At 46.2% G+C, this 12,395-nt stretch overlaps 1 protein-coding gene across 4 annotated transcripts in view; it reads right to left on the reverse strand.

The window, feature by feature from the left end:
• Positions 1–216: 216 nt before the first annotated feature.
• The window catches only part of gba1 (glucosylceramidase beta 1), a 40,908-nt gene continuing 28,729 nt past the window's right edge, over positions 217–12,395 (reverse strand). For 3 of the 4 annotated variants that reach the window (XM_085978392.1, XM_085978393.1, XM_085978394.1), the window contains 7 exons: positions 8,864–8,997; positions 8,375–8,547; positions 6,670–6,907; positions 5,698–5,922; positions 5,114–5,277; positions 4,391–4,507; positions 217–404 (listed from right to left, as the gene is read on the reverse strand). In XM_085978392.1, coding sequence (XP_085834518.1) covers positions 299–404; positions 4,391–4,507; positions 5,114–5,277; positions 5,698–5,922; positions 6,670–6,907; positions 8,375–8,547; positions 8,864–8,997 — 1,157 coding nt within the window. In that variant the 3' untranslated portion in view covers positions 217–298. Of the gene's footprint in view, positions 405–1,895; positions 2,073–4,390; positions 4,508–5,113; positions 5,278–5,697; positions 5,923–6,669; positions 6,908–8,374; positions 8,548–8,863; positions 8,998–12,395 lie in introns of all 4 variants that reach the window. The other variant, XR_015075715.1, reaches the window with a different exon arrangement.

A 12,395-nucleotide genomic window follows, 5' to 3' on the forward strand; every position in this document is an offset into this window, starting at 1 on the left:
TGATGGTTAATCCATATTTATCACAAGCTAGCGAAAATCTATTGCAAAGTCGTTTAAACTCCACTTCACTGTAACCAGCACTGCATCATGGGTGGAAACAGATATTTGCTCGTGGTACTGAAGTTTTCCATCGATCTTTTACGGAGTAATACAGTTTCGAAACTAGGTGTGAAAGTGTAACAAAGCAGAGAAAAGAATATACCAAAACACACAAACTAACGAACATTTGTGTAATTAATAGCATTGTGCAGTTAACAGTTCTTCATATCAGGTGATGACTCCATTTCTTGTGAAAGATTTATTGCCTTTTCCATAAATAAGATTGGATAGAGTCTGCAGGTGAATGCGCTTTGATGTAGCCAAGTTCTGGGTCCCAGATCACAAAATCCACGTCCTGTGGTGTTCTGAAACAGGAAGGGAAAAAAATCCCATCAGCTCTTAAAATTCTAATTGTGGGCACTGGTTAAAATGATACAATTCATTTCTGTCTGCCTTGTGTGCATGTCAGCACACACTGGGTAAAAGGAACGATTCATACCCGTCTGGTACTGTACTGTTTGTGTGCGTCTCAGTGTCAGCTCCTTGCATGTACAGTACACACTGGGTAAAAGGAACGATTCATACCAGTCTGGTACTATACTGTTTGTGTGTGTCTCAGTGTCAGCTCCTTGCATGTACAGCACACACTGGGTAAAAGGAATGATTCATACCCGTCTGGTACTGTACTGTTTGTGTGTGTCTCTGTCAGCTCCTTGCATGTACAGTACACACTGGGTAAAAGGAACGATTCATACCAGTCTGGTACTGTACTGTTTGTGTGTGTCTCTGTCAGCTCCTTGCATGTACAGTACACACTGGGTAAAAGGAACGATTCATACCAGTCTGGTACTGTACTGTTTGTGTGTGTCTCTGTCAGCTCCTTGCATGTACAGTACACACTGGGTAAAAGGAACGATTCATACCAGTCTGGTACTGTACTGTTTGTGTGTGTCTCAGTGTCAGCTCCTTGCATGTCAGCACACACTGGGTAAAAGGAACGATTCATACCCGTCTGGTACTGTACTGTTTGTGTGTGTCTCAGTGTCAGCTCCTTGCATGTACAGTAGACACTGGGTAAAAGGAACGATTCATACCCGTCTGGTACTGTACTGTTTGTGTGTGTCTCAGTGTCAGCTCCTTGCATGTACAGTACACACTGGGTAAAAGGAACGATTCATACCCGCCTGGTACTGTACTGTTTGTGTGTGTCTCAGTGTCAGCTCCTTGCATGTACAGCACACACTGGGTAAAAGGAACGATTCATACCCGTCTGGTACTGTACTGTTTGTGTGTGTCTCTCAGTGTCAGCTCCTTGCATGTACAGCACACACTGGGTAAAAGGAACGATTCATACCCGTCTGGTACTGTACTGTTTGTGTGTGTCTCAGTGTCAGCTCCTTGCATGTCAGCACACACTGGGTAAAAGGAACGATTCATACCCGTCTGGTACTGTACTGTTTGTGTGTGTCTCTGTCAGCTCCTTGCATGTCAGCACACACTGGGTAAAAGGAACGATTCATACCCGTCTGGTACTGTACTGTTTGTGTGTGTCTCAGTGTCAGCTCCTTGCATGTACAGTAGACACTGGGTAAAAGAAATTCACTTACATCATTTGGTACTGTACAGGACTGAAAAAGACCATTTCAGCCCATCTGCTCAGTCCCAAAGTTGGAAAAATACTAGAGACTACTCTCTCCATAACTGCTTTCTCTGCCGAATATCTATCCAGCTGTCACTTGAATTTTCCAACACCTTTCACGGACTCTGCTCATTCAGCTTCCCTGTTGGCTGCTCAAATCTGTGACTCTGGTTATTGAGATTGTGATTACATTTAATAGGTTGCAGTTTATCTGTACCTTTAATAACCTTGTATAATTCATGAAGGTTTCCCTCAAGTGTTTGCCAATGTGAACAGCACCAGTTGCAGATACCGAAGGTACTAATCGGTTTCGGTGTCTTTCAATGTGACCTATCCAATGGGAGGAACCACCTTCACGCTCTAAAATGGCTAAACGAGGATTCTACCTTAAGTCCTGTAAAGATTACCACCGAGACATCAGGGAAATACATTTAACGGCAGCCACAATGGAGAATGTAAACAGCTATGTTATTCCTTAGAGAAAACAGAATTGTAATGAAACAGGACTAAATGGATGGAGCATGCCCCTCAAACAGAAGACACAGTTTGATAATATTAGATCAAAGAGGCTTATAAAGAGTAGCAAGCCTGAGGATTGGGAGGATTTTAGAATTCAACAAAGGAGGACCAAGAAATTGATAAAGGGAAAATAGAATGAGAGTAAACTAGCGAGGGACATAAAAACAGACTGTAAAAGCTTCTATAGGTATGTAAAAAGGAAAAGATTAGCGAAAGTAAATGTGGGTCCCTTACAGGCTGAGACAGGAGAAATTATAATGGAGAATAAGGAAATGGCAGAGAAATTAAACAAATACTTTGTTCCTGTCTTCACAGAAGACACAAAAACCTCCCCGGAAATAGTGGAGAACCAAGACTCTAGCGCGAATAAGGAACTGAAAGAAATTAGCGTTAGTAAAATTTAAAAAAAATACTGGAGAAATTAATGGGACTGAAAGCAGATAAATCCCCTGGACCTGATGGCCTACATCCTAGGGTTTTAAAAGAGGTGGAAATAGAGATAGTGGATGCATTGGTTGTCATTTTCCAAAATTCCATAGATTCTGGAACGATTCCTGCAGATTGGAAGGTAGCAAATGTAACCCCACTATTTAAGAAAGGAGGGAGAGAGAAAACGGGGAACTACAGACCGGACATCAGTATTAGGGAAAATGCTAGAATCTATTATTAAGGACGTGGTAACAGGCCACTTAGAAAATAATAATAGGATTGGGCAGAGTCAACACCGATTTATGAAAAGGAAATCATGTTCAACAAATCCGTTAGCTTTTTAGAAACACAGAAAAATAGGAGCAGGAGTAGGCCATTCGGCCCTTCGAGCCTGCACCGCCATTCAATATGATCATGGCTGATCCTTTATCTCAATTCCCGCTCTCCCCATACTCCTTGTTGCCTTTTGCAGTTGCAACTAGCAGAATAGTGGATGTGGTGTATTTGGATTTTCAGAAAGCATTCGATAAGGTTCCACACAAGAGGTTATTAAACAAAATTAGGTCTCATGGGATTGGGGCTAATATACTAGCATAGATTGAGGATTGGTTAACGGACAGAAAACAGAGAGTAGGAATAAATGGGTCATTTTTGGGTTGGCAGGCTGTAACTAGTGGGGTACCACAAGGATCAGTGCTTGGGCCCCAGCTATTCACAATCTATATCATTGATTTGGATGAGGGGACCAAATGTAATATGTCCAAGTTTACTGATGATACAGAGCTGGGTGGGAATGTAAGTTGTGAGGAGGATGCAAGGAGGCTTCAAGGGGATATAGACAGGCTAAGTGAGTGGGCAAGAACATGGCAAATGGAATATAATGTGGAGAAATGTGAAGTTATCCACTTTGGTAGGAAAAATAGAAAAGCAGAGTATTTTTTAAACGGTGAGATTGGGAAATGTTGGTGTTCAGAGGGACCTGGGTGTCCTTGTACACGAATCGCTGAAAGTTAACAAGCAGGTACAGCAAGCAATTAGGAAAGCAAATGGTATGTTGGCCTTTATTACAAGAGGATTTGAGTATAAGAGTAAAGGCGTCTTACTGCAATTATATAGGGCCCTGGTGAGACCACACCTGGAGTATTGTGGACAGTTTTGGTCTCCTTACCTAAGGAAGGATATACTTGCCATAGAGGGAGTGCACCAAAGGTTCACCAGACTGAATCCTGGGATGGGGAGATTGTCCCATGAGGAGAGATTGAGTAGACTGGGCCTATATTCTCTGGAGTTTAGAAGAATGAGAGGTGATCTCATTGAAACATACAAAATTCTGAGGGGGATTGACAAGGTAGATGCTGAGAGGATGTTCCCCCCTGGCTGGAGAGTCTAGACAAGGGGTCACAGTCTCAGGATAAGGGGTCGGCCATTGAAGACTGAGATGAGGAGGAATTTCTTCACTGAGGGCGGTGAATCTTTGGAATTCTCTGCCCCAGAGGGCTGTGGAGGCTCAGTCGTTGAGTATATTCAAGGCTGAGATCGAGAGATTTTGGGATAAAGGGAATCAAGAGATATGGGGATAGTGCAGGAAAATGGAGCTGAGGTAGATGATCAGCCATGATCTTATTGAGTGGCGGAGCAGGCTCGAGGGGTCGAATGGCCGACTCCAGCTCCTATTTCTTATGTTCTAATGTAAAATGACGTCATTTTAGTAAACATTTCACAGAGAAACAGTTGGAACTGTTTGTTGTAACAGGTGATTCTCACCTGTTCAATATGTCGACGACTGCAGTCCCGTCTGGGCGGAGGAATGCCACGGTTTCCAGCTCAGTAGCAGCACTGGGATCAAGTCCAACACGCTGAGAGCCCTCGGGAACAAACTTACTGCAAAGAAAGGAAAATGTTCAAGCAGAGCGAAGTGCTTCCAACCCCCAGCAGACTCGCCTTGCACCCAGCCGGTGAGAACGAGGTGATGTGATACCCAGTCATTGCTCTTGTTGACTTTTTCCAACACCTGTTTAAACAACAGACAAGTATGTTCCTACAAGCCTGCTGAAAATGCGACAGAATGAGACAGACGCTTTGGCCGCAAGCTGAGAGAGACAGACAGGAGGAACCAGCACTCCGTGCACATCCCAGGATGCATGAACACTTAGCAAGGCAGAGTGAAGCCAGAAGTGGTGACAGTAAAACCAAACAAGGTGCTTCGCCTCTATAAATAAAACATCAGGCAGATCACCGTATCCCCGCCCAGCAGCAAGAGGTCAGAGCTGGTGTCTACCTGTGGGTTGTGGGGATAATGTTGCAAATGGAACATATTCTCAGTATAAAGTCCTGTCACACTGAACGGTGTTTGATGAACACCAGTAACGGCAGAGAATGTTTACCTGGTTTTGTCTGCTACCTAATATGCCTAAGCTTTGGTATCTGCAGCTGTGCAAACAACACACACTGCGGAATTATATCACGTGCAAGACAAATAGCTCTTACCTGAAGTGCGCCATGTGGTAGAACATGGGCTGTTTGTAGAACGTGTCCTGATTACTGTCCACAATGACTGGACTGTCTACAAAGTTTTTCACCCAGTTAGGACCACCTCGCAAATCCAAGGCGATGTTCCAATCTGTCCAACCGGCTACAAAATAATTCAGATTCTGGAGTGCGTGTCAGAAACAACAGAAATATCAGCATTTCACACCATGGTCGGTTCCCCTCCTCAGTAATCCCCAGAGCCAAGATTACTCCGTGTCAGCCCACCCACCCATCCCCATGCTGCTGCTTTGCTACTCTGGCCAATGATCATAAAGGAACCAGTGTGATTTTGCTCAGCAATGGCTGGTGGTGCTGAGGCTAATTGTGGCAGCCTCTGCCAATGCCATTATTAACCAGACACCAGGTGGCAGTGAGCGGATGTAAGGGGTAATGCCTTTGATTTGTCCCCTTTGAGTTAGCACACAGCAATCACAATTCAAATAACAAACTCATTGTGGGACATGTACAGAATCCCGCCATCACTGTCGGGGGTCACCGCGCTCGTTTCCATTCAGTCGCCTTCTCCTTCTCGGCCCACTCACCTGAATGATGTCGTGGCTGTACATGGCGCCTCGTTCCCAACTGCCCAACTGCACCGTGTGTTCCCACGGCAAGTATCCGGTGCAGGCCTCTGTGGCAAATAGGTAATATTCTGGGAAAAGATGGTGTGTGGCACCCAGAGTTTTATCAGCTGGAATCAGCATGTCGAGGTACCAGTGCACTGCGATGCCATGCACATACTGAGCAGCACGCACATCACCCAGGACCTGATATAACAAAGGAAAAGCTGTTTTAGTGCCAGTGTTGTTGAGCCTTGGCCACATCCAGCACAGACCAGGCCGGACAAATCCTGAGGCTGACTCTCTGGTTCAACGGTTTCAGTGCAAGTGGCCTGGGCTTGCTTTTCACCCATTCCCCAAGCCAAGTTCAGGGGGAAGATAAATGCACTGAATGTCTGTTTTTCACCCCTCGCCCGCGCACCCTTTACTTCCACACACATCCCTCGTGCTCCCTTCCCTCGCGCTCCCGTCCCCTCGCATACCCCTTACACAAACCTCTCGCGCACCCCTCCTCCGCATACCCCTTACGCACACAAACCTCTCTCGCGCACCCCTCCCCCCATGTACCCCTTACACACACCTCTCCCCGCGCACCCCTCCACCTCAGACCAGTCTGTCAGTGCTGTAAGATAATTGCACTGTGGGACGGTGCCTTTGGTGCTCTACAGGTGTCATTCGAAGGTGGTTTTATTTCACTGGATGAAGGAGAAGCATTAACTCAGGTAAAAACAGAAAAGGATCTCGCCTCCAGCTTCTGAACACTCGCTGTGGCGCTGAGATGACTCAATATGGGTTACATAATTTCAGCACTTGCTAATGCACACAGAGAGAAGCATACTTTACCACTGAATACCCTGCTCCATCATTCTATATTAGTTACTAAGAAAAAGCTGAATTTAGATCCAATTAAAACTAGCTTGTCATTTCTGATTCTTATTCTCAAATCACGCTCACCACTTTTGCCCAGTACGGTAACAAGATCCTCTGGTCATCTAGGATCATGAGCTGCACATTCTTGTGAGTACTGTTCTGTAACGCAGGCCCAAGATTAAGCACAATGAAGTCTCGCTGCATCTCCGCTGTGAACCCCATGCACTGGAAGCTGTAGTCAGTTATGAACCCTGTGGTGGGTTCATTCTGTGCTGTCACTGCCCAGAAAGTGAGGTTGTGTTTTGCATATTCATCCAGAAACCTGGAGAGAGAGAATCCAACAGTGAAACACCGCAACAAGACTGATGGGAAATGGACAACAAAATAAACTAGAGATTAGTCTCGATAGCAAAATACTGCAGATGCTGGAAATCCGAAACAACAACAGAAAATGCTGGAAAAACTCAGCAGGTCAGGCAACATCCGTGGAGAGAAAATAGAGTCAACGTTTCGGGGCAAACCCTTTGTTATTTCGGATTTCCAGCATCTGCAGTATTTTGCTATCGTACCAGTCTTGACAAAGGGTTTGCCCCGAAACGTTGACTCTATTTTCTTTTCACGGATGTTGCCTGGCCCGCTGAGTTTTTCCAGCATTTTCTGTTGTTATTAGAGATTAGTCTCATTCTGCTACAAGATTAAATTGTCCCCTTTTTACCTTGGGATGATAATTAAAAGCAACACGTGTGAGTTTAAGCCCCTGAATGTGAAGACTCTGCTCTGCAGGCTGTGTTGAGTTCTTGATCAATGGCATGTGATGGGGAGGCTCGGAGTAACTGGGGGGGGGGGGGGGGGGTGCAGGTATGGGGAAAACAGGTTGGAAAATGACATACCCTACAGGTGAAACACGGTGGCATAGTGGTTAGCACTGTTGCCTCACAGCGCCAGGGACCCGGGTTCAAATCCGGCCTCGGGTGACTGTGTGGAGTTTGCACATTCTCCCCGTGTTTGCGTGGGTTTCCTCCGGGTGCTCCGGTTTCCTCCCACAGTCCAAAGATGTGCGGGTTAGGTTGATTGGCCATGATAAAAATTGGCCCTTAGTGTTGGGGGGGATTAAATACGTGGGGTTACGGGGATAGGGCTTGGGTGGGATGGCTGTCGGTGTAGGGACCGGGTGCTAGGGTTTGGATGATCAGCCATGATCTCGTTGAATGGCGGAGCAGGCTCGAAGGGCCGAATGGCCTACTCCTGCTCCTAGTTTCTATGTTTCTATGAAACGGGCCTTGTGGAGATTTACAGGAAGAATGTGTGAGAATAACGAGAACTGTGCTCGGTAACAAAGTCATTCTATAGGTTACCACTCATTGAGATATTGGCGAATTTTGATAAATTGATTTCCTGTGTGTAATTCTTTTATAAAGAGATTAACAACCTGCGTCAAGTAATGCTCAGATCAGAGGCCAGAAACGGGAGCAGAAAAACTAGCATTTGACTTTGTGACTGGCATGTCTTGTTCCAAAGTCAACAGATTTTAATCACAGTTAAAGAACAGAATTGCTCAAGGCCAAGTGATGGCTACCAGTAGGCTCCTCACAGTCCAGCGCATCCCCATCAGGGACTGAAAGAGAGCTAAGCCTCTCTGCCTCCTGGTGGTCCTTGCATTTTTTCGCAAATCTTCACATCAGCGTCAGCTGTGCTGCCGTCACACATTTGGCAAGAGAATATGGGGGAGGGGCTGCTGTAAGAGGGTGCAGAATAACAGGAGTTGATCCAATCACATTGTCTCTCTCACCTGATGAAGTAGTTTGCCCATGACTTGTAGTATTCGCCCCCAGGCTCTCCCTTCAGTGTCCCCTTCCCAATCGTTGAATTGCTTGTTTTCATCCAGGCTGGAGCACTCCATGCACTTGCAAACAAGGACAAGGGGCGTCGGGACAGTGCCTGGGCCGCCTGCACTATTGGGATCTAGTGAGAGAAAAAAACCAAATGCGATTGGACAGAAGCCACCAAGCAGGAGGGGGAGCGGAATATGGTGTCGTGGCTGACTGTTGAGTCCTGCTGACGAGCTGTCCTCTAACTTTTATTAGGTACTTACCATTGGGCCACAGCCCCTACGAGGCTGCTTTGTATCCCGAGATGGGGAGAGAGAAACAGACAGGAAAGGATTCCTGGGTGGGATCACTCGAACTTCCTGGGAGCACCAACAGGTCAGTATCTGACTGACTGTCTCTCCCCACTCTCAATGTCCCATTTAAATCTCTAAAGGAGCTGAAGATTTCACCTTCATTTCAGTGTCTTCCTCGGTCAGATTGAAGTGCTCCAGATCCAGGTCTCTGGGATGGTCATCATACGTGTACACATGTGTAGAAAAATCACAACTCGCCATCGGCACACGGATAATATTGTACTCAATTCCTGCATTTGGGAAAATTGGAAAGATTAAAAAGTTACATTTCTCTTTCCTTGCTAAAATTCAAGTTCGGTTTTCATTTTACTGGAGTGAAGGAGAATGTAGGAGCAGCACCCAGACTGGTCTGGCCAATCGCTGCTTCAAGGCTGAACTGAGAACAGATTCTCTGATTTACACAGGGAGAGGGCGATACTATCAGCACTTGTTATACAGAAGCATACTTAACATGCAAAGGTGCTCCCCATCTGAGCAATGCATTTAACTCGTGTCACTTGAAACATGAGGGAGCCATTGTGGAACTGGGCAGGAAATAACTTTAGTGCAAACCAATGGGCTAATGCTGAGGATTCACAGACTATCCCTGTAGGGATAATGGGTATGGACCATCACAGACTATCCCCGTAGGGTTAATGGGTATGGACCGTCACAGACTATCCCCGTAGGGATAATGGGTATGGACCGTCACAGACTATCCCCGTAGGGTTAATGGGTATGGACCGTCACAGACTATCCCCGTAGGGATAATGGGTATGGACCGTCACAGACTATCCCTGTAAAGATAATAGGTATGGACCATCACAGACTATACCTGCAGAGATAATAGGTATGGACCATCACAGACTATCCCCGTAGGGTTAATGGGTATGGACCATCACAGACTATCCCCGTAGGGTTAATGGGTATGGACCATCACAGACTATACCTGTAGAGATAATGGGTATGGACCATCACAGACTATCCCCGTAGGGTTAATGGGTATGGACCGTCACAGACTATCCCCGTAGGGTTAATGGGTATGGACCATCACAGACTATACCCGTAGGGATAATAGGTATGGACCGTCACAGACTATACCCGTAGGGATAATAGGTATGGACCGTCACAGACTATCCCCGTAGGGTTAATGGGTATGGACCGTCACAGACTATCCCCGTAGGGATAATAGGTATGGACCATCACAGACTATCCCTGTAGAGATAATGGGTATGGCCCATCACAGACTATACCCGTAGGGATAATGGGTATGGACCATCACAGACTATACCCGTAGGGATAATGGGTATGGACATCACAGACTATACCTGTAGAGATAATGGGTATGGGCCGTCACAGACTATCCCTGTAGGGATAATGGGTATGGACATCACAGACTATCCCTGTAGAGATAATGGGTATGGGCCGTCACAGACTATCCCTGTAGGGATAATGGGTATGGACCATCACAGACTATCCCTGTAGGGATAATGGGTATGGACCATCACAGACTATACCTGTAGGGATAATGGGTATGGACCGTCACAGACTATCCCTGTAGGGATAATGGGTATGGACCATCACAGACTATACCTGTAGGGATAATGGGTATGGACCATCACAGACTTTACCTGTAGAGATAATGGGTATGGGCCATCACAGACTATACCTGTAGGGATAATGGGTATGGCCCATCACAGACTATCCCTGTAGGGATAATGGGTATGGACCGTCACAGACTATACCCGTAAGGATAATGGGTATGGACCATCACAGACTATCCCTGTAGAGATAATGAGTATGGCCCATCACAGACTATCCCTGTAGGGATAATGGGTATGGACCATCACAGACTATCCCTGTAGGGATAATGGGTATGGACATCACAGACTATACCTGTAGGGATAATGGGTATGGACCGTCACAGACTATCCCTGTAGGGATAATGGGTATGGACATCACAGACTATACCCGTAGGGATAATGGGTATGGACCGTCACAGACTATACCTGTAGGGATAATGGGTATGGACATCACAGACTATCCCTGTAGGGATAATGGGTATGGACCGTCACAGACTATACCTGTAGAGATAATGGGTATGGACCATCACAGACTATACCCGTAGAGATAATGGGTATGGACCGTCACAGACTATACCCGTAGAGATAATGGGTATGGCCCATCACAGACTATCCCTGTAGAGATAATGGGTATGGCCCATCACAGACTATACCCGTAGGGATAATGGGTATGGGCCATCACAGACTATACCTGTAGGGATAATGGGTATGGAACATCACAGACTATACCTGTAGGGATAATGGGTACAGACCGTCACAGACTATACCTGTAGGGATAATGGGTATAGACCGTCACAGACTATACCTGTAGGGATAATGGGTATGGACCGTCACAGACTATACCTGTAGGGATAATGGGTATGGACCATCACAGACTATCCCTGTAGGGATAATGGGTATGGACCGTCACAGACTATACCTGTAGGGATAATGGGTATGGACCGTCACAGACTATACCCGTAGGGATAATGGGTATGGACTGTCACAGACTATCCCTGTAGGGATAACGGGTATGGACCGTCACAGACTATCCCTGTAGGGATAATGGGTATGGACCGTCACGGACTATACCCGTAGGGATAATGGGTATGGGCCGTCACAGACTATCCCTGTAGGGATAATGGGTATGGACATCACAGACTATACCTGTAGAGATAATGGGTATGGGCCATCACAGACTATACCCGTAGGGATAATGGGTATGGACATCACAGACTATACCCGTAGAGATAATGGGTATGGCCCATCACAGACTATCCCTGTAGGGATAATGGGTATGGACCGTCACAGACTATCCCTGTAGGGATAATGGGTATGGGCCGTCACAGACTATCCCTGTAGGGATAATGGGTAGGGACCATCACAGACTATACCTGTAGGGATAATGGGTATGGACCGTCACAGACTATACCTGTAGGGATAATGGGTATGGACATCACAGACTATCCCCGTAGGGATAATGGGTATGGACCATCACAGACTATACCCGTAGAGATAATGGGTATGGACCAGCACGGAATATCCCTGTAAAGATAATGGTTATGGACCATCACAGACTATACCTGTAGGGATAATGGGTATGGACCGTCACAGACTATACCTGTAGGGATAATGGTTATGGGCCATCACAGACTATGCCTGTAGAGATAATGGGTATGGCCCATCACAGACTATACCCGTAGGGATAATGGGTATGGACCGTCACAGACTATACCTGTAGGGATAATGGGTATGGAACATCACAGACTATCCCTGTAGGGATAATGGTTATGGGCCATCACAGACTATGCCTGTAGAGATAATGGGTATGGCCCATCACAGACTATACCCGTAGGGATAATGGGTATGGACCGTCACAGACTATACCCGTAGGGATAATGGGTATGGACCGTCACAGACTATACCCGTAGGGATAATGGGTATGGACCATCACAGACTATCCCTGTAGGGATAATGGGTATGGACATCACAGACTATCCCCGTAGGGATAATGGGTATGGACCATCACAGACTATACCCGTAGAGATAATGGGTATGGACCATCACGGAATATCCCTGTAAAGATA

The sequence above is a fragment of the Somniosus microcephalus genome, unplaced genomic scaffold, assembly GCF_052327205.1.
Source record: "Somniosus microcephalus isolate GS21.2 unplaced genomic scaffold, FLI_Smic_1.0 unresolved_chr7, whole genome shotgun sequence".
In the NCBI taxonomy this organism is placed as follows: Eukaryota; Metazoa; Chordata; class Chondrichthyes; order Squaliformes; family Somniosidae; genus Somniosus; species Somniosus microcephalus.